Source organism: Gossypium raimondii, chromosome 7, assembly GCF_025698545.1.
Source record: "Gossypium raimondii isolate GPD5lz chromosome 7, ASM2569854v1, whole genome shotgun sequence".
NCBI lineage: Eukaryota > Viridiplantae > Streptophyta > Magnoliopsida > Malvales > Malvaceae > Gossypium > Gossypium raimondii.
Window position 1 is genome coordinate 22,244,594 of NC_068571.1, and position 21,241 is coordinate 22,265,834.

General features: G+C 32.6%; 4 protein-coding genes across 14 annotated transcripts; 3 read left to right on the plus strand and 1 right to left on the minus strand.

The window, feature by feature from the left end:
- The first annotated feature begins 1,654 nt into the window (after positions 1-1,654).
- On the plus strand, positions 1,655-3,374 carry LOC105784685 (serine/threonine-protein kinase OXI1). Its single transcript, XM_012610599.2, has 2 exons — positions 1,655-2,182; positions 2,275-3,374. Exons 1-2 carry the CDS (start codon positions 1,779-1,781, stop codon positions 3,137-3,139), a joined length of 1,269 nt encoding a protein of 422 aa, XP_012466053.1. The 5' UTR covers positions 1,655-1,778; the 3' UTR covers positions 3,140-3,374.
- A 1,314-nt stretch (positions 3,375-4,688) lies between these two features.
- LOC105784686 (L10-interacting MYB domain-containing protein) lies at positions 4,689-11,094 on the minus strand. 3 transcript variants are annotated; one of them, XM_012610602.2, is made up of 4 exons: positions 10,950-11,094; positions 5,695-6,239; positions 5,379-5,610; positions 4,689-5,264 (listed from the first exon to the last, which is right to left on the minus strand). In XM_012610602.2, the coding sequence occupies exons 2-4, from the start codon at positions 5,785-5,787 to the stop codon at positions 5,041-5,043; spliced, it is 549 nt and encodes a 182-aa protein (XP_012466056.2). In that variant the 5' UTR covers positions 5,788-6,239; positions 10,950-11,094; the 3' UTR covers positions 4,689-5,040. The 3 variants fall into 3 exon arrangements, with proteins under 3 accessions (XP_012466056.2, XP_052489561.1, XP_012466054.2); XM_052633601.1 differs by lacking the exons at positions 4,689-5,264; positions 5,379-5,610; positions 5,695-6,239 and adding exons at positions 6,352-7,108; positions 7,195-7,439 and having other exon boundaries at positions 10,950-11,090; XM_012610600.2 differs by lacking the exons at positions 4,689-5,264; positions 5,379-5,610; positions 5,695-6,239; positions 10,950-11,094 and adding exons at positions 6,352-7,108; positions 7,195-7,518.
- On the plus strand, positions 8,013-11,432 carry LOC105784687 (probable inactive ATP-dependent zinc metalloprotease FTSHI 5, chloroplastic). Of its 7 annotated transcripts, XM_052633604.1 has the most exons (6): positions 8,013-8,350; positions 8,551-8,640; positions 8,742-8,836; positions 10,589-10,704; positions 10,875-11,242; positions 11,360-11,432. In XM_052633604.1, the coding sequence occupies exons 1-4, from the start codon at positions 8,180-8,182 to the stop codon at positions 10,635-10,637; spliced, it is 405 nt and encodes a 134-aa protein (XP_052489564.1). In that variant the 5' UTR covers positions 8,013-8,179; the 3' UTR covers positions 10,638-10,704; positions 10,875-11,242; positions 11,360-11,432. The 7 variants fall into 7 exon arrangements, 5 of the variants coding, with proteins under 5 accessions (XP_052489564.1, XP_052489563.1, XP_052489562.1 ...); XR_001130620.2 differs by having other exon boundaries at positions 8,544-8,640; positions 10,875-11,432; XM_052633603.1 differs by having other exon boundaries at positions 10,872-11,432.
- A 4,858-nt stretch (positions 11,433-16,290) lies between these two features.
- On the plus strand, positions 16,291-20,319 carry LOC105784691 (E3 ubiquitin-protein ligase CHIP). Of its 3 annotated transcripts, none has more exons than XM_012610609.2 (8): positions 16,292-16,633; positions 16,754-16,821; positions 16,929-16,992; positions 17,801-17,872; positions 19,228-19,361; positions 19,493-19,646; positions 19,717-19,833; positions 19,934-20,319. In XM_012610609.2, exons 1-8 carry the CDS (start codon positions 16,517-16,519, stop codon positions 20,057-20,059), a joined length of 852 nt encoding a protein of 283 aa, XP_012466063.1. In that variant the 5' UTR covers positions 16,292-16,516; the 3' UTR covers positions 20,060-20,319. The 3 variants fall into 3 exon arrangements, with proteins under 3 accessions (XP_012466065.1, XP_012466063.1, XP_012466064.1); XM_012610610.2 differs by having other exon boundaries at positions 16,295-16,633; positions 19,723-19,833; XM_012610611.2 differs by lacking the exon at positions 17,801-17,872 and having other exon boundaries at positions 16,291-16,633.
- The last annotated feature ends 922 nt before the right edge of the window (positions 20,320-21,241 follow it).

A 21,241-nucleotide genomic window follows, 5' to 3' on the forward strand; every position in this document is an offset into this window, starting at 1 on the left:
TTTTATTACTAGTTTTATTTTATTGTTTTACATTTTATAATTTTTTTAAAAGGGCCCCAATTTATTGTTACGCCTAGGTCCCCAAAAATGTCAAGAACGGGCCTGAAATCTTGTAAGGATTATTTCTTTGTTTGCTCATTTGTTTACTCTTTTGAGAGGGTTTAAGTCTTAAGATTTGGGTAGAAATCTTAAGGAAGTTGTAAGGTTAAACCTTGTCGTCAGGTTTATAAAATTAGAGAATTTGGGAAAATTCTTGGAGGTAGAAAGCTAAGGTAGTAGAGTAGGCAATTGGGGTTGAATCACTCTAAATCCTTCGTGTTTATTGTTTCATTTTATTGTCTTTGCTACCACAATTTTTAAAGATCAATTCACCCCCTCTTGGCTATTACGATTGATCGATTGAGCTAACACTCCCTTACCAACCCAAATTCAACCATTAACATTATGTACTATAACTACCGACTCTACTTCTTCTTTCAATTTTAACTCATAACACCAATTCAAATAAAGGAATTTACTGTAAGCATAAAAAAAATAATAAGGGTACTTGGTGACTTTTATAAGTGAATTGATATCTGGTAACTCTAATAAGAAATTAGATTTATGGTACGATGCACCCATGATGTAGGTAAAAAAATTATGTTATAAAAATATTCATTAAAAGTTCATATAAAAATTAATTGATGTTTTGGTTATAATGGTAAACATAAATATTTATATTTATTATACATGATGTTTTGGGTTCAAATCTTAGTATGATCAATCTTTTTATTTCTTTATTATATAGTAAAGGACAAAATTAGTAATGTTTCTTAAACTAAATCAGCGGTCAAACCGGTCAAATTAAAAAATTATTAAAATTCAAAATTAATAAAATTTGATTCAATCGATTTGTATTAGTTCCCGAGACAATCGAGTCAAAGCCTCTCTTCAGATCGGTTCCTGATCCAACCGGTTCGACCTACTAATCCAATATGGTTCAAACAACATTGAAAAATACTCATAAAGTATAGTTTAATTTGTATATGAAATGATATTTTAACAATTTCACAACTGAATTGATATCTGATTAATTAGTGATCTAACCTCAATAATAAGTATGAATTAAAATAAGTAGGGATATTAACCAAAAATAAGTTGTTGTCATCTCCATGAAAAATTAAACTGGAAAGTTGTAATTTGATTTGTTCCATTACCATAGCGTTGCGAGGAGTTTTGGTTCGTGATAACAGTTACTTAATTGGAACTCCCCGAAAGGCAAGCATTGTTTGTTACACCCTTCCATGCATTAGCTTACGTATGAAAAACGGTTAAAAAAAAGTAGTTGCACTCGTAAAAAAAGGAAACAATAAAAAAGACTTTAAAAGGTAACTTTCGGTGGGAACTCGTTACAGCGTCGCCCACCAGCTGAAGCAACAGCTTTCCAGAACAACAATACCAATACGTAATCACTCATATCACCCGATTCCCCCCTTTGTTTCTATAAATAAATAAAATTATTTGTTAATAATAAATCAAAATTAAAAATCCCTTTGATGACGCCACGTCACGCGTAATAGCCAAATTATCTCACGTGGTCCAAATCCAGTGTAATACAAATTAACTCGTTTTTTCCAATTTTTGATTCCTTATAAATTGAAAACCAATCCTCTGTTATAAATTCTCGCCGCCAACATTATCATTCTCATCTTTCATACAATTGAAACTTTGTATTTCTTCTTCTCCCTCAAACACCCAGGAAGCAATCTTAAAAACCAACCGTCCAGCCTCCGTCCGCCATGGTCGACGCTAAACAATTCAACGTGCATTCAGTACCATCACTCAAATTAGATTGCCTAGAAGTAGTGACGGCTGTAGGACGAGGAGCGAAAGGAGTGGTGTTTCTTGCCAGAGATAAATTGAAGGAGGAAATTTTAGCTTTGAAAGTTATATCTAGAGATTCCATCGAGAAGAGTAATAAAGGAGTGAAGGGTAACAATGGAATTGAAAGGAACGAGTATAGAAGGGTTAGATTTGAACAGCAAGTGTTGATGAATTTTAACCACCAGCTTTTGCCGCAATTGCGAGGAGTTTTAACAACCGATAAAGTCGTTGGTTTTGCCATTGATTATTGTCCCGGTCGTGATCTTAATTCTTTGAGAAGGAAACAGACTGAGAAAATGTTTACCGACGATGTTATAAGGTAAAAAAGTAAGAACCAAGTAATTTCATATATCATTTTCCTGGGAACCAAACACATGTTAATTGTTTTGTTCATAATTTCTTTCTTCTTAGGTTTTATGCAGCGGAATTGGTTCTCGCTTTGGAGTATCTTCATAATTTAGGAATTGTTTACAGAGATTTGAAGCCTGAAAATATCATGATCCAAGAAAATGGCCATATCATGCTTGTCGATTTCGATCTTTCCACGAAACTTTCTCCAACACCTCCCAATTCGGTCACTCAGAAGCCGCCGGACTCTGTCAAGAGAAATCGATTCTTTCCCTTTAAAAGGTACTTCAACTCGGGTATCGCCCCTTACGACTCGTCCTACCAAGCGCTCGTCAACTCGGAACATATTGAGTCAGGCTTTGTAAATAAATCCAACTCGTTCGTTGGAACAGAGGAATACGTGGCGCCAGAAGTCATATCCGGCAAAGGTCATGATTTCTCTGTGGATTGGTGGTCCCTGGGGATCGTTCTACACGAAATGCTGTACGCCACGACACCGTTTAGGGGATCAAACAGGAAAGAAACTTTTTACCGCATTCTAACGAAATCGCCGGAACTAATGGGGGAACCGACACCGTTGAGGAACTTGATAAGGAAATTGTTAGAGAAGGATCCAAAGCAAAGGATCACACTGGAGGGAATCAAGGGACACGATTATTTCAAGGGGATTGATTGGGAACTAATTCTTCTAATCCAACGACCTCCGCATATTCCGGCACAATTAGTATCGGAGGAGGGGTTTTCAGAGGAGGGCAGGGAAGGAATTAAAAGAATTGATGTGGAGTTGTTTGTACAAGGAATATTCGCAAATGGTGGCCGCAGAAATATGGTTAAACAACAGGACACTCCTAATGTATATAAAAACAATACATGGCTCAAACCCCAAATTCTTCGTCCTCGTGAACCTAATCCCTTTTCTATTTTCTAACTCCACCGTTGCACTATGATCATCACTATTATCCCTCCTTTTCTTTTTATTATTAATTAAGATTAACAGGGTTTTTTACTTAGACATCATAATTAAAGAGTTGACTACGCACTAACATACCCTATTCTTACCAAGTAGATGAATAGTGATTTGGCTCTTCTTTTTCTTGTAAATTGTGAGACTGGGTTCAATTTTGAATTACATCACTTTACTTTATAAAGTTATCATTAATTTATCAGTTTTCATAAAGCAAATAGATTAATTTAATAATTAAAGTTGCCTTTTATTAACAGCTTGTTTAATACTAATATAACATATTTAATGAATACCATACGAAATATTTATACGGCATTTAAGATCTAAATACTAATTTTTTTTCTATATCTAGTATTTCAATTACTGCTTATCGAACGGGTGACCTTTCATCCGAGTTTTGTCCCTAACCAATTTACCCTCTAGTTTCGGCTAAGGGCCATTAAGCAAATGCAATATTTATATGGTTTAAGTTGACTTTTGTTTTCAATGAATTTTTCTTTTTCTTGAAAGATAAGAAGAGATACAATTAATTAAACTACACTAAAAGGATTATTTGTGAACACATGCAACCTTTCTACTTATTAAAAGTTGTTTAGTCTTCAAGAGGGGGTGAATGTGCCTGATTAGAGTTGATTTTGAGGATGTTGATTTTTTTTAAATTACAATAACAAGGTAAAACCCGAACAAAAAATGTGACTTGAACTCAAATCACACTTGGGAATGTGAACACCTGAGAAGGTGAATACCCTTAACCATCCGGCCATCACATGAGATTCTGAGGGTATTGATTCTATTATCCTTTTTAGTATTTTTTTTTGGGACATCCATATTAGTATCCTAAACTTTTATAATTATCATTTTGCATGATTTGTGTTCATTTCTTGGCTGCAACTTCATTTCTAAAGCTTTGTAATTAGACCCTTATTTACGGGCCGGGGAGATTGCAGTAATTAGACCATTCATTTCTAAGGGCCAGTTCTTCATTACTTTTGAAAAGTGCTTTTAAAAAGTGCTATGGAAAAGTGCTTTTGAGAAGTACTTTTGAAAATTTTGAGTGTTTGGTATTACTGTCAAAAAGTGCTTTTGAAAAATAAAATGTCCATTTAGACATGATATTGTAAAGTAACAAATATGTATTTAAATAATGTTCAAATTAGTTAATATTATGATATTTATGCAAAATATAAAATAATTTATTATAACTTATTGTTAATATTTTAATATATAATATTAATTTTAAATATTTCTAAGTAATTAATATTAATTATTTATTAAATTTAATTAGAATATATAACTATATTTAAATATTTAAATATAATAATTAAATATTTGTAATTAGATATTGACACAATTGTATTATTATAAAAATTATTTTTATTTTTAATTAATGTTTTAACACATTTGTATTATTTTATTTTAAAATGTATTTGAATATATAACTCATATTAGATATTAACATAATATAGAAAACATAAGCCTAACAAATTAAAATATTACATATATTTGGATTGAATTTTTAAAAAGGGGATAATATTTATATATCAGATATAAATATTAAAAATTTTACAATTGCATTTACAATTTAAAGTGAATTCATTAAACTAGAAGCTATAGCATCTCTTGTTAATTCCATTTCAAAACTACTAAAATTGTTTGATTCACCGTCATCGTCACTTTCATCGTCGTCGTTGTCATCATCATCATCACTTCCTCGACCATGAACATTTTCTGAATCAATATTATTCTCATATGCCCAGTTAATATCTTCGTATTCCATAAAATCTGCATCATTTCGACCGACTTGTTTTCGAATAAAATTGTGTATCGTCATTGTAGCAACAACGATCATCGTTTGCTTTTCAAAACTATAACTTGGCATATCCCTTAAAATGGCCCATTTTTTTTTTCAAACCACCAAAAGTTCGTTCAATCACACTATGTAATGATGAATGTGAATGATTGAATATCTCTTCTTTACCAGATATTGGTCTACCTCTACGGAAGTCAGGTAAATGATATCGCTGACCTCTATATGGTCCGAGATAACCTTTCATTTGAGGATACCCAGAATCAACAAGATAATATTTTCCTACAAGTCATAATATAACAAACAATTAATTCAAGAATTTTTTTAATAAAAATTATCAATTAAAGAACTTATACTTTATTATTTAAAAAATCACATATAAATAAAATATCTAACCATTTGAAGGGTGCGGAAATTTGTCTTTTGGATCTCGAATTGCATCAAGAAATATTCTAGTGTCATGTGCCGATCCTTCCCATCCAGCCATGACAAATGTGAAACACATATTAAAATCACATACTGCTATAACATTTTGAGTCGGGATACATTTTCTTCCAATATAGGGAATTTGTTCATTTGGTGGAAGAATAGCCGCAATGTGAGTACCATCAATTGCACCTTTGCAATCCTGAACAAATAATAATATTAATCCCGTGCATATTTTAGTCGACCAAATATATTAAAATATAATAATATAAAATTAAATTTTAACCTTAAAATGCGGCATATATCTAGAATCATTACGTATTTGTTCGGGTATTGAGCTAAAAAAAGGATCTTCGGGTGCAATTAGATCAGTGGCCATCCTTGAAACTTTCTTAAGCACAACTGTAAAGTGTCGACTTATTGTTGATCCAGATCTTTGAAATCTTTCTCGACATTGGGAAACTTTTGCACCGGTGCCCAAGATGTATAAAAAATTCCCAACATTTCAGTAGAAGATATGCTTCTTGAAGTTTGCAAGTTGTATCTTGTCTCCAAAACTCTCAGCAAACTTGTGAATACCATTTTAGACATCCTAAAATTAATCATACAACGTGATTCGTGACCGTCAAGAATCTCTCGGATCCATGTCTCACCTGATTGTTTTGAATCCATGCATGGTTGCCTCAATATATACTTCTCGTAATATAATTGCACGGAAGAAGATGCAACAACAAATAATCGGTTAAAACATTCCATGTGTTGTAAAATCTCTTTCTTTTCCCTTTCATCGTCACTTTCATCACCGCTATAATCATCGACTGTACTCATCACCTGTGAAAAAAATTTATATCCAAAATCACATATAAACAACTATTGATAAAACTAATTTAGTAAAAAATAAGTAGAATATAAATTCAATATCTAAAGACCAAACATAAACAACTTTTAATAAAACTAGATTTCACATAAATAAGTAGAACATAAATTCAATATCCAAAAACCAAACATAAATAACTATTGATAAAACTAGTTTAGCATTGTTGTTTAGTCACATAATAGATAGCTTTAAACCCTAAAAGATCAGAAAATTTTCAACTATCCTCCATTTCCGTCTTAAGCCACAAAGCTCTAATCTTGGGATTAATTGATAAAAACATAATTCGCTTGTCCTTATTGAGCAATAATCTAAGTGCGAAAAAGTATAGCGGACTAGCTTCTGGAACTTCTTCTGACATGCTGTCAAGCATTTTGACTGCTTGTGGAATACCAAATGGATCCATAACAGGAGTCAAACTAGATGTGGCTTGACTCATACTGTCAGCTGCATTGCATAATTTTTCTATTTGATTGGACAATCTTGCAACCCCTCCAATTTGCTTTGAGGATTTCTTTCTTCCAGTTTTAAAATGTGAACTTGACATCTCAGGGTTTTTTCTTTTCTACCTGTTTCCATCAATTTGAACATCATTTGAAATGTGAACATCATTTAAAATGTGAACATCATTTCTCATATTTTCTTCTTCATTCTCTTCAGGTATTTCATTGTTAACATCCTCCAAAAAATCAGTAGGGAGTGTACCAGAAGAAGGTGCCCATGCTTTATCACCTGTTGCAACTATCCCCATGAACATTTGGTCCAACTTCCCTTCAAATTCAGGATCAATGCCCGATGTTTTAAAGTTTTTAGCTTCAGGCACAACCTACATATAAAATGATAGTTTAATAACAATAATTATCAATAACATCATAAATAAGGAAAAAAAAATATTTAGAATTATTAATGTACCTGGAGCCTACTCTCCCACCATTCACCCGATGCATCAACGGTTCTTTTTATAGGATTCCACCCTAATCCAGTATCTTCGCCTTTAAGTTTTTTCCAAGCTTTCCATTCTTTTTTTAGGGCATCCCACCTATTTTTAAATTGTCTTTGTGAAAAACCCTTGCCCGTTTCTTTCTCAAAGTTTGTCATTATTTTCAACCATCCATCTCTTGTGAAATGAGTACCAGGCCTGTTGCCTTTCAATATCTCTTTAATACAAATATCACAAAATATTTCTATCAATCTCTTATCCCACATTGCTTTTACTTTTTCATCACTAACTTCAATAGTCAAGCACTCATCTATTATGATACTGAACAAATTCGCTTTCACCCAAGAAAGCAATCAAGAAAATCAAATGTCACATAAGTATATATGTTTACATGTGTATCAAAATTTTAACTATATACATGAACAAATAACAGTAATAATGATAATAATGAAATAATCCAATAAATTGATTAACATGGTAAAATGATATAACTTTATCATTACCATCGTTAAAAATGAAAAAAATCACCAGAACACATACTAAAATTACTCTTGATGAACATTTATAGGCACAAGTTTGTAATTAATATTTATGTAATTATAAGTTTGTAATTAATATTTATGTAATTAAAATAGTTTGTAATTAAGATGATTATTAATTATTATTGCTTGTGAATAAATTTTAAAGTGATTTGTGAGATTTTAGTCCCTTTGTTTCATTCAAGAAAATCTAACTCAGTTTTGTTTCAAAAAAAAAAAATCAACTCAGTCAAAAGACCTTTTACATTCTTTTCTTCTCTCACGCCTCCTCTGCCGTTCTCTCATTCTCTTCGATAAATTTTTCTCCCCCCATCTTTTATATCTTCTTCTTTTTTTCCCCTTCTTTTACCTAATTGCTTCCCAAATGTCTCTTTAGATTGCTTGGGACTTAGCCCAAACCCTGGTTTGTAACCTAGGAATGGATTTATGGACAGATGACTTTAAATGGTTTGTTTGGTTTCTCATTCGAAGTGCTATCTATGGATATATTTTGTATCATGCATTCTGCTTCCTTAGAAGAAAAGTTCCAGGAGTTCTTGGTTATGGACCTATACGTAAATATCCAAACATGAGAAAACTGCGGAGAGTGGTATTATTTCCTTCCCTTTTTTAATATTGCCTTTTTACTTTATTCTATTTTTTTTTGTTATAACTACAGAGTTTTTATGAGTGCAAATTCTTATGATGCTGTTTTGGTAGAGGTTTTCTTGTGGCTTTGTTAGGCATTTGTTTTCTATACAATGGACTTTTGTGGTCTGGTATTAAGATTGTTTTTATCTTAGTTTGCAGAAAGGCTATTTTAATTATAGGTGGAGGAGGATCAAACGCAAGAAAAAGGCTGGCATTGATCCTATAAGAACTGCTTTTGATGGAATGAAGGTTCAATTCTGACACACAATTTAAGTATTCAATAACTGGAGTTTTCTATGAGATTATGTTTTTATGCAACATTCTGACATTATAGGACCAATATTTGCTAGGCTACACCTCTAAACTTAGGAACAATGTCCGTTCCCGTGCTTGGGGAGCTGGAATCAGTTGTAGTTATCGTGTTGAACGATGCTGCATTGTTAAGGTTACAAGTTTCTGGTCTTTTTTCCCTTTATTCCATTAGTTTTTAATAAGGTTGTGGAAAGCTGATATTTAAAATAAATGATTATAATATCTTTTGTTTCTTAAATATTGTTTCTTAATCAGCAGATTCAGCTATGATCTTCTAGAAGCCTCTGAATTTATTTTACATTGCCTTCTTATTTAGGGATTTAGGTTAGCTAGGTTGAGTTCTACACCACCTAGATTTTAGTTTGTTTTGGGGAACATTACAAAATAATTTCATACACTTAATTTTTGGCATATGGTGTTAATGAAAAAGAAAAATAAGGTATAAAATATATGTTTTAAATATTTTTCACATCTACTAATGCTATGTTATCCCACTCCATCAGTTCTATGTGCCATTTTATCTTAGTTGGCAAAGAGATGCAAAGTGTTAAACCACATGGCATTTTTTATCCAGCTAAGGGCTTTAATTGGATATAAATAACTGTTAAGGAGCTCAATTTATTGCAGTAAAAAGAATAGGCACTTTGATGATATATTTAATTAATTAGTCATTTACAGAGCTATTTGAAAAGGATGGATCAATAGTACTTTGAAATAGAGTTTCAAAAAAGTGTTCAGCATTTTTCAGACATTTTGATTTCAAGTTTCTGTTTTTATGCTTGGAAAGCCAATTTTTAGCTTTTACAGAAGCTCAATGGCTCTTCTTTTTCTTTCCCTCCTGTAGGATCCAACCCTATATTCGTGTTAGTTGAGCTTTTTGATGTACAGACTCTAGAAGCTGGGCCAAACTAGAAAATGTTCTTCTCACATTAGTATCATGTAATCATTTTAAGATCATATGATATGACACAAGAAGGAAAGAGTTGAGAATATAGACTGAAATAATGTTGCTTTCTCTCTTTATTTTTCTTTAAGTATTCGTGTCCAATGCATATGCGGACATAAGTATAGAGATATGAACATAATATCTGTCCTCTATTATATACTTGGATAGTTTTAGCAATCTCTCCCATTTTATGGAAGACCAGTAATCAACTGGAAAAAAAATTATGCAATCAATGTCATGAACATAATATCTGCCCTCTATTATATATTACTTATGCTAAAATGTGATTTGAAACTGTTTTAAACTATTCAACTATAAAAATGTTGCATTTTAACTTGTTAGCATGAGCATGTAAATTAATCTGTGCATTGTAAAGATCCTTCACTTGAATTATTAGATTATACGAACCAATTAGTTTTGAAGTATTTTGAAGATATGTTTCTTATATTCGGCTTATCAATGGGGTTAAGAATGTCATAAACTCTTAATCTATTACTGAAAATTGCAATAACTGTGATATTGTAAAGTCCTGTTTGGTTGCTGAGAAATGTTTGGAAACTAGAAAATTAGTTTCCAGTATTATATTCAAAAGTTTTAACTATTTGAAAACTGACCAATTTCAACTATATGTTTCTTCTCTTTGGCTTGTTAGTGGAATTAGAATGCAATAACCTATTGCTGAAAACAAAATCTATTAAATATAGCTATTATGCTTTTTAAGTGTTTTTTGTGTCACATTGATTTGGACTTTGGTATATTAGAATGACTGAAGTCTAGGCTCTAATTAATTCATTGACTGGTTTTTGCCTTTTTAGCTTGAACTTTACATTCATTTAAGAAAGGTTTACTTCCTTAAGTTAGATTAGAAGGATTGAACTTGAAATTGTTTCCTTTGTGAAGGTTTGTGCTTTACCACCTGATTGGTCTGTTGTTATACAGGAACTTAAAGATTGCATTAAGGGATTGCTGTATTTGGTGGGAGTGGTAGAACATCAAATCCGGGTTTTCAGAACAGATGGATACAGATAGAGAGAGACACAGAGCCAGAGAAACAGGTTTTCTATTTTAACTCAATATTTTTAGTTTTTGTTAGGATGAATACATGGTTTACAACCCCCCAAATAAATAAAGCATGCCAAAACAAAGAAAGGGTTAAATTTTGGTTTGGGTTTTGATTCCAGAAACCCTATGCTAACATCATTTGTTTTGTCCATTATCTTAGCAGCCAATATCATCTGTTTCATCATGCATAAAAGTTCAGGCAACAAAACTCATCTTATGAAAAAAAAGATAAACTCACCAGCAGAGGAACAAAGCACCAGCAGAGGAACAAAGAACCAGCACCAGCAGAGGAACAAAGAACCAGCACCAGCAGAGGATCAAAGAAGCAGTAGAGGAACAAAGAACCAGCGAGAGAAGAGATGAGAGCAAAGAAGTAAAAGACCAGCTAAGAAGCAGCAGTAGTTTGTGTGTGGGGCTAAAAAAGTAAAAGACCAGCTAAGAAGCACTTTTTGGCCGGAAAAGCAGAAATTTTCTGCATTTTCATCTGCCCAAAAGTACTTCAAGAAAGTTAGTCTACTGGCCCCAAATGAAGTATGTTCTTCATTACTTTTCACCCAAAATCACTTTTGGGTGTAAAAGTGCTTTTCAACCGGATTAAAGAATTGGCCCTAAATGTTTGTGTTACTAATTATTTCATTTTTTATGCAGTTTGAGTTGCAGTCGTACAAAAAGGATCATATAAAGGGTGGTCATACCAAACCGAATATTTAATTTGGTAGAATTATGGCTTGTTTGTGCACCATTAATAAATTGGCAGATTGTTAGGGTAATGAGACAATTCGGGTACCATCAACTTGTTTCCGCAAAGCTGATGAATATTGATGGATAGCATTCTACAACCAAGCGGAACACGCAGGAAATCCATTGGCCAGTTACCATGAATACTAGATAGAGTTATGGGCTAACCAATAGTAGACAGTGAGTAACGATTTTCAGTGCCAAGGCAATTACAAGTGTTCATTCACTTACAATGATTGGTTAAAGGAAAACTATAAATCGTATTTGCTCAATGGATCCCGAGCCCTATTTCGGGCTTGACGTGACCCTGTGAGGCATGCTGGCCATGCGCATGCCCAACCGCAATCTACATATTTCCTTAGTCTACTACATGATGATTATCGTATGTCATGTATGTCCTACCAAACAAGGGGTGGTTTAGGTCAGCAACGACATTCACCTATGAGTAGTTATCAACCAGAAATGCCTGGGTATGCTGCAGAGGGACAAACAGTAGATTCTTTTTGTAACACCCCATATTGGACCTGATTGGCGGGTCAAAGCTACAAGATGCCACATTTGTTTCCAAAGCAATTGGGATTGGTTACAAACAAATTTCATTGTTAATCATTAAATTACATGTATTAAAAGTGTAAAACATTATATAAAATCATTTTTGGGTCATATACGAGCTTACGAAAGCTTAATACCATCCCAGAGTCGAACTAGGACTAAACTGAAAAGTTTTCAAAACATTTCAAGTGGGTGTCGTGACTTCTAAGGCTTGGTGTCGCAACATTAAAGACAGTAACCAAGCTTCGCAACCTAGGGATCAAATTGTAAAATTTTTAAAATAAAACAAAATCAACGTGACAACCTCAATAGGGGATGCCGCGATAAGAAGGATTGATGTCGTACATTCAAGGGGCAAAGTCATGACTTTCATGACAGGTTACTAACATCCCAATTTCACACATTCTCTAACCAACGTATGGCAAACATGGATGCCCTCAAGGCCTCAAATGATCATTTAACGTTTATACAACCTGTTTAGCAAAACAATTTCCAAATCATTAACATCATTGTTATATACAACCATTAACCATTTCATTCATTTACAAAACCATTACTCAAATTGACCATTTGTAACCTTGAACAAAGTAAAGCTTATGTGCATGCCACCTTTCAACCAATGAGAGGAAGCCAAAAGCCATTTATGAAGAAAGTCACCTTTCAACCCGATTCAATTGAAGACAAACTCATTTTCAAAATCAAGTCTCAACAACCCTTGAAGCGTATATCTTTGATTCAAGATCAAGTCTAAAAGACACTTGAATCCAATTCAATCAAATTCTCAAGCAAACATCTTGTCAAACTCAACTTTAATATCAAGTCTCGACGATCATTGTGTTGGAAAAATGGGTTTGAAAAACGCAGCGGAAAATAAATTTAGGGAAAAACTAGAATTTTAAATTTTTTTCAAAACAAGATCTTGGTTGTGATATCTAATGTAATAAACACTTAATCAAAATTGCACCTTTTTGATTTGTCTAGGATGAGCGCTTTGACCGCGTAGTCTTCTCCGCTATCCTCAAGCTCATGTCTGTCGAGTGTGGACTCGCTTCGAATTAGAAAATCTTACAAAAAAATTATCAGTGAGGTAATTTTACAATTTCTCTAAACTTTTGGGTCAAGTTATAAATCAGAAAAATATCTTTATAAATTTTCTGGAATAATCTCTTTAGAGAATTTTCTCTATAACTTTCTCTTGGATTCAAGTGTGTAAATAATGACCCAATGCTCTCTTTATATAGGGAGAGTTTAGAGTGTTCAACTATGATTAAACTTAATCACTTTAATATTAAATTAATATAATTTTTATCTTGATAAATATTAGATTAAATTTAATATTAAATTTTATTAAAATAATAGAATATTTATCTACAAGATAAATATTAAATTAAATTTAATATTAAGATAATCACTTTAATATTAAATTAATAAAATACTATTAAGATAAGTATTGAATTAAATTTAATATTAAACTATTAAAATAATATTGTTTTTAGAATAATTAATCTAAAATTAAATTCTTTGATAGAGTCCTACTAGGAGTGTAACTCTTCCACTGCTCAACCACTAACGACCAACTGCCGCCAGCCACCGGGACTTTGCCGTCCCAGCCACCAACACCGCCGTGTCTAGTGATGCAGGTGCGACACCCTTACGGCACCCCGAGCCATTCGGCTGCTGCTGGTTCGGTTTGGGTCAATGACGACCCGACCGGTCCAGGTCAATGACGACTTGACCGGTTCAGTCTAGCCATCGTTTGGACCGTCGGTCCAGTTTCACATATCGGGCCTAGTTTGACCAATTTTTGGGTCTTGGTCTCGGTTTTGAACTCCCGAGCCTAATTTACGATCTTAGGTCCAATTTTCAAATTCAACTACCCATTGTGCCAATTGTCTAACTTGAAAATTAACTTCCAAAAATATCATATTAATTGATTTGATTAATTAATTTTACTTGATCAAAATTAATTTTTCCAAAAATCACTTAGATTATCCAAATTAATTTTCAAGAAAATTCTTTAATCAAATTCTCTAGTTGAACAATTCTCACACCTAATTTAATTTCACATCGAATAAATCGACTCAATTAAATTATTCCCAAAATCTTAGAATTTTCTTCTAATTCAAATGTAGTCCGATCGAGCTTTTGTTGAGCTAGCGGAGGGAGGGACCAATAATACATATAAAATTAGGCTCTAGTGATTGCACTTATGTCCAAAAGCATCATTCCGATAATTCACAATTACTTAATCATGGAGTCAGTCCACAAGAAGTAACATGATTGAAAACTCCTTATTGTATACTCTTTACGAAAGTAATTCATCCAACTGCTTTGTCCAATGACCTTATCATGTGTGTGTTACCCTTATATGTGGTTTCTTAATGATTAATATGATCACTGTCAAGAAATGACTGTGATAAGTTGCTCGTTTGAGAACAAGCAACCCGTGACCATGTTCCATATTTATCAATCCACACAATGCCAATGAGAGGATATTATTAACTCTTTAATTGAGCTATGAATTCCACTGTTGCTATTAAAGCCATGCCATACACAAGTCATGTACCCAGCATACCGGTTACGGGCTCGATCATCTTTAGAGCATAAGCCTCCACTTATATCAAAGCACATGAATTGCATACGCATGGTCAATGACTAACTCAGGATTTAGGTAAATCACACCATGAATGTCACAAGTGAATTAATTCACAAACGGATTCAAAATTAATTCATCTTGGGTCCTGCCCAATGTATCATTTTACCAATGAATACATCCATGTCTCTACTCGTGGAGTCAACTGCTTTGATAGCCAAGACTAACCTTCTCCTCAATTGGGATTGTAGATGACACAATAATCCTTCTCAATATTTGAATCAAATGCTCACTTTGATTCTTTTATGGGATTACGACTCATTTAGATTATTTACTGAAGTAAGTTGTCTTTCTCACAATGTAAACATTCTTTACAATGTTACTTATCTTCAGTTTGAACTTTAGACAATAAATTAGCTAATATTTGCTTGTCACAATTTTGCTATGCATGTAAAATATAAAAGACATAAATACAAAAGATATAATAGTGAAATGCGAAATTAACTTTATTTATTTATTTATCGTTCAAATAAATAGATAACAATTACATGTTTACTACAATATGGACATATTTCCCAACACATTGAAGCAAATCTCATCCTTCCAAAATCATGTCTACACGACCCTTGGGTCGAATCTCCATCAAAGAGAAGAACCATGAGAATTTTTCTTTGTAATAGTAACTATTCTCAAAGTTCATAAATAAAAATTTGAATCCAAATTTCCAAATTAATTTTTGACACAAAATCTGAATGTACAATATTTTCTTAAAGTTTGTAATAAAAATTTGCATGTTAAAAATTCAATCTATCAAGTGACAGGGCCACATGGAGCATTCTGGGATCAATTGACCAAATAAAAAATTAAAAAATGCTTATAATTTTAATATATATATATAATTGGTGTAATTTTTTTCAATTTTTATTAGAGATTTCGATTTTAATATGTATTGGATTATATCATTATATTTATATATGCGATGTATTTATGTTATCGACTCTAAGATTGTCTTATTTAACATTCACACACCTTATCCATTACGCCCAAGTTTAAATAAGAATTAAGAAGAATTGTTTTCGTGATTAGTTGTTCGAAATTAAATTTAAGATTTGTGTGAATTATAAACTTAAAATAAATATTTTATTATTTTACTTTTGATTTAATAAAATAATAATATTTTTAATAATTAAAGATGGAATATGAAATTATTTGGAATTAAATCTAGACTTTTATACCTACAATACAATATTTTTATCACTAGAGTAAGAGATTGTTATCGATACAAATATTTTGTTATTTACTTATAATTCAACAACAAATATCGAATACAAATATTTGTTAAGTCCATTTTAATTTGAAAATTATATTATACATTGTGAATTTTTATAATATGTAAAATATTTTATAAGATATAATAAAAATTTAAATAAATTTAATATTTATCACATTCTCAACTATTTTTAAAATATAAATAAATTTAACTCGATTTTAAAATATAAAAAATATCCAAAAATAATGAGAAAAATGATTCTCAAATCCATAAGTCATACAAGAAAACAAGGAAATCCAACAGCATTGACCAAAATTAAGAGTTAAAGTATGTATCATCCAATCCTATTCGGCTGTGAGATAAGTGCATCCTCAAGAGGTAACGCCATCACTGCCCAAAATCATAATAGAAGGCCAAAAAAATAAAAAAATCGCAAGGGTTCTGCGTTTGAGGTTGCTTTCACCTGGAACAATCTTGAATCCTCTTCGAAGTCGCGCTGCTGCTTCCTTCTTCATTTCATTTCCCACATTTGAAATTCAAAAAAAAAAAAAAACTTTTTGTAGAGATAAACTTCAAGAGGAAAAAAAAGAAACAAATCGCAGATTTCGTTGGTTTACGCTTCACGGTTAACATATTTTATTCAGGAAAAGAAATGGTGTCAGGTTCGGCATTAAGCGCGGCAGCCAAACAAGCGGAGCAATTGAGGAAAGATGGCAACATTTATTTCAAGAAAGATCGTTTTGGGGCAGCCATCGATGCTTATACTGAGGTCTACAATCTTCCTCTCCTCCCTTTTTTTTTTTTGAAAAAAAATTGTTATTGTTTGCTATATTAGTTTCTTAAATTTTTTTATTTTTTATAAAATTTATGTAATTTTTTGGGTTTAAAGGCGATTACGTTATGCCCCAATGTTCCTGTATATTGGACGAATCGCGCTCTTTGCCATCGCAGACGGAAGTATGTACGCAATCCTTTTATAATTAATTTTTATGTAAAAATAGTGCCTTTTTTTCCTAAGAGGAAAAAAGGTTTTTGAAGGTATCTCTTTTCTTGGTTTGACGCAGTGAATGGTTGAAAGTGGAAGAGGATTGCCGGCGAGCTATTCAGCTTGACTACAGTTCTGTCAAGGTAATCTTCTTTCATTTCTTATTCCGTTATGCTGATTTTTAGGGTTTGTTGTGCGCCTAATTATCATGACATTTCACACACCCCTGACCCGTCCATGTCTTGAAATTTGATTCTTCTTGGTTGCCTTGTTTTTGGTTTTTCTTTTTGCCCTTTTGGATGTAATGCTAAATCATGTATAGCAGAATAAAATAAGTTCTTAGGCGAGTATTAAGGTGATTGAAGCTTCTACCGGCCTGACATTTTCAGGTCATCTATAACTCTTTGATTATTTCCTAAGAAAGGAGTCAAGTTTAGTTGTTTAGTCGACTTTCAAGCGCCAATTGGAAACTGAGTAGGATTGGAACTGGGGATGGGTTCAAGCAAAATTAAGGACTTCTGGAAGTTAAAGTGGCAAATACCTTGCTATGTTAGTCTTTAGTTATAAACCTATCAAAAGCTGGTTTGGAACTATTGAGATAATCATGCGACTTGGGTTGTTTAACTTAATTTCCCATGCAAAATCTAATGGTTTTCTGGCAGTTTCTTCTTTTCCCAAGTAAAATCAAACTTGATTTTGCAATGTCGGTTGTTTTTGCCATTTTTTATGCAAAATCTGAATTATCTACTGGGTTAAAAAATTTCATTTTAATGTTCTTTTATTCCAACTTGCTAACCTGTTTACTGCAAGTTTTAACTTCCTAGTTATTTTCTTTTTCATTTGTTCCTCCCTTAGGAACATCAAAACTGGGGTTTGGCTTAGTGTATGCTTATTGTGCATACCTTTTCCTTTAGTACTGACGGGGTATACTTACCTATGGTTACTTGATAGGCACACTACATGTTGGGACTTGCCTTACTTCAGAAGCAAGAATTAGATGAAGGGGTTAAGGAACTGCAAAAGGTATATATGACACGATGAATCTTTTTGTTTCTTAAGAATCAGAAATGATAACTTTGTTAGGGTTGCATTTGGAAACTTTTAATCTCTTTTAGTGAAGGTTGTTAAAGTCAATACATGCAATTAGTTTTTGTGGTTTTTTCACCATCACATATAGCATGCATGTGTTCCACCATGTTATTGACGTTCCTGTTATTTGCTTATCGAACAGTTGCATGGCGGTTGCTGAGTTTTATATTCATTGTAAATGTCTTATGCATCTTCATTCTGGTCCATGTTGTGGTTTTCCTTTGGTGGTTATACTTTTAATGAACATAGGGACCCCATTTCAACAAATGATATATAAGAAACAGAATATCTTTTGCTTTTGTTTATCTTTTGTCTGCTATGATGGCTTCGTTTGGTGTAGTATATCATATAGACTTGGATCCTTGACAAAAAGATTTTTGTCAAGGGAATGGGGATGTTGTTTGGCAAGAAAAAGACAACTGAATGCATTTTGATTTAGGATATATCTGAGAGCTTTTCTTTTTTGTTCCACCATTTCTTGATAGGGATGAGTAAAAGCAATAAGGGGAAAAATATCATTTCATGAGGAAGATAATTTGTGAAAGATATTTTGCACAATAAACATTTTCTTGCCATTTGTGTTGCCAGATATTTTGGGGGATTCTTTCCTGCCTTTTACATTTAGCAAGCTTGATCTTAGCTCATGGAACATAGAGGATAAGTGGATGAATTTGAGGTCTACTATGTTAACCATAATGAGCATTTATGTTAAGGGGGTGGAAAAGTGGTTCTAATATTAGTGCAACTTTTTTCTTCATTGTCATTATTGTTGTGAATAATACAATGAACATTGGCCTGTGCTTTTTGTTTTTGCTGTTGCAAAGATGTTTGCTTATAAGGGGATGAATACCATCAATAGAGTAAACTATTGATGATTTAAGCGGTTTCCTTAAAATATGTAGTGAGGCTATTTTGGGATTTACTCTTGTCTGATTTGATGATTTTCCTATAAGCTTTAAGCCAATGAACTAGGCACTGGCTTTTGAAGTCTGGTAATTGTAGTGAGTGTTACTAATATTTTAGGGTTATGAACCAATAATGTTTTGAAATGCTGAATGCCGTAGTTTGTAATGTACAAGTTTTTCCGGAAATCCTTTTTGGGCATGCAGTTTCTTTCTTCTTATAAATATTGTTTAACTTTTTCCTGGAATATATATACATATGCAAAGATGTTGTTCACTGTAAGAAATTTTGGTTGAACAAATTATTGAGTGGTATTGGGTTCTCTTGCCTTTATTTTATATGTATAAAATGATTCTTTACTTAGAAAGGCTAATCTGCTTATTTAGGCTTTGGATCTTGGAAGGGGTGCAAATCCAAAGGGTTATATGGTAGATGAGATTTGGCAGGAGCTTGCAAAAGCAAAGTACATGCTATGGGAGCATGCATCTTCCAAGCGTTCATGGGAATTGCAAAGTTTGAAGTATGTCATCCCTGTGAGTTAAGACATTTGCTTCGAGGGGAATGATTTACCTCTCTGGAACTTTTTGATGGAGAAATGGTCCTAATGTTTATTTTTGCTTCATGCAATTATTTATTTCCTCTATGTTGCAGGGAGGCTTGTGAAACTGCTCTTAGAGAAAAACATTTTCTTGATGATTCTCAACCAGAAGGTTTCTTAGATGAGGCTGGTATTTCTCATATGAAACAACTGGAGGTTCTGAGGCAAGTGTTTAGGAAAGCTGGTGAAGCTGACATCCCTTGTGAGGTAAGAATGCGTTCTTTCCATTGTCAATTATACAAGCCTGTTTGTACTGTTTTGGAGACATGATATATAGTTTCAGGTGCCGGATTACTTGTGCTGTAAAATCACACTTGATATCTTCTGTGATCCTGTCATTACTCCAAGTGGAGTTACGTATGAGAGAGCAGTGATCCTTGACCATCTTCAGAAGGTGATATGCTCTGGAAATATTGGATGTTGTTTAGCAAAATAATTTTTTTAAAAGAAAGAAAAAGAACACTAATATCAATCATTTACATGCTGGAAATCAGGTTGGTAAATTTGATCCAATCACGCGCGAACCGCTTGATCAATCCCAACTTGTACCGAACTTGGCAATAAAGGAAGCAGTCCAAGCATACTTGGATAAACATGGTTGGGCTTACAAATTGGACTAAATGGTCGAATGTTGTGGTAAGTTTGCTGATTTAGTCGCACAAAGTGAAGTTATTGGTCAGAGTCTGCATATCTGTTTGGTATACATCAGTCATGTTTGGTTTAAGCTGTTTTTCTGTAGGGTTGAGTGTATAATGACATGCCATTTATTGGTGCATGTGGAGGACCTGTAATCCGTTGAATTGTACAGTTATTTTCATAACAATTAACCTTGTACATATTTATCAAAATTAATTCATGCTATAATCGAGCTTCCATAATATATTTATATTGCTGCATTTATAAACCAATTTTCGGTTTGAGGGTCAAAAAGTTCCTTTGTAAAAATTAAAGAAAAAAAACAATTGCCCTTAAACAGTGCATTTATTGAGTTCTTTGAAAAAAAAGTCTTTCTCTTAATGGAGATTTCCGATTGGTCAGTTTGACTGCTAACATTGTAAATGTGAATAACAGACTTGACGTGTGGCATGACATGACTTTCTTTAAAAATATATATATACCTTAAAAATAAATCTAAGATAAATATGTCCTTTATTTAAATTTGGATAATCATCTCTTTAGTAGGGGTGTAAATTTCGGATAAAACTGAATTAATTCTGTTAACCGACCGAATTCGGTTAATCGGTCAGTTAACAGAATTAATTCGGTCGGGGGTCGGTTAATAATTTTTTGAAAGTTTGGTTAACAGTTAATTCGGTTTAAAATCGGTCGGTTACCTGAATTAACCAAATTTAATAAATAATATTATAATATATAAGTATTCTATCGGTTCGGTTAATTTTTTAAAAATATAAATTAATCGGTCGGTTAAGTTGGTTAATTTTTGATATGTTCTATACTTATTTTAACAAAAAAAAAAAATAAATTTTGGTTAATTCGGTTAACCGAATGAAATAATCGAAAAAGTTTGGTTTGGTTAATTTTTTTTTGAAAAAATTTTGGTTTGGTTAACGGTTAAGGGTTTAAAGGGTCGATTAATTCGGTTAATGGTAGTTCGAGTCGATTAACCGGTCGTTTAACTGATTGAACACCTTTACTCTTCGGAAAATTTTGTATAAATATGCGGAAAAAAAATGAAAAACTGTCATTTTTTTAAAATTTATCAATTTAAATTGTTTTTAAAGAAAGAAAAGAAAACACGTCCTACATTGAATTGGCAGAGAAAGTGAATTATGTAGAATGTG

What these genes read in the sequence shown, in the direction of transcription:
- LOC105784685 (XM_012610599.2), top strand. Translation starts at nt 1,779, where the DNA reads ATGGTCGACGCTAAACAATTCAACGTGCATTCAGTACCATCACTCAAA. An exon ending in TTTACCGACGATGTTATAAG is followed by an intron (nt 2,183 to 2,274) that starts GTAAAAAAGTAA and finishes CTTTCTTCTTAG; the next exon opens with GTTTTATGCAGCGGAATTGG.
- LOC105784686 (XM_012610600.2), bottom strand. Translation starts at nt 7,488, where the DNA reads ATGTGGGATAAGAGATTGATAGAAATATTTTGTGATATTTGTATTAAA. An exon ending in GGTGGGAGAGTAGGCTCCAG is followed by an intron (nt 7,109 to 7,194) that starts GTACATTAATAA and finishes TTTTATATGTAG; the next exon opens with GTTGTGCCTGAAGCTAAAAA.
- LOC105784687 (XM_052633603.1), top strand. Translation starts at nt 8,180, where the DNA reads ATGGATTTATGGACAGATGACTTTAAATGGTTTGTTTGGTTTCTCATT. An exon ending in TGAGAAAACTGCGGAGAGTG is followed by an intron (nt 8,351 to 8,550) that starts GTATTATTTCCT and finishes CTTAGTTTGCAG; the next exon opens with AAAGGCTATTTTAATTATAG. An exon ending in CTGCTTTTGATGGAATGAAG is followed by an intron (nt 8,641 to 8,741) that starts GTTCAATTCTGA and finishes AATATTTGCTAG; the next exon opens with GCTACACCTCTAAACTTAGG.
- LOC105784691 (XM_012610609.2), top strand. Translation starts at nt 16,517, where the DNA reads ATGGTGTCAGGTTCGGCATTAAGCGCGGCAGCCAAACAAGCGGAGCAA. An exon ending in CTTTGCCATCGCAGACGGAA is followed by an intron (nt 16,822 to 16,928) that starts GTATGTACGCAA and finishes GGTTTGACGCAG; the next exon opens with TGAATGGTTGAAAGTGGAAG. An exon ending in GGGTTAAGGAACTGCAAAAG is followed by an intron (nt 17,873 to 19,227) that starts GTATATATGACA and finishes CTGCTTATTTAG; the next exon opens with GCTTTGGATCTTGGAAGGGG.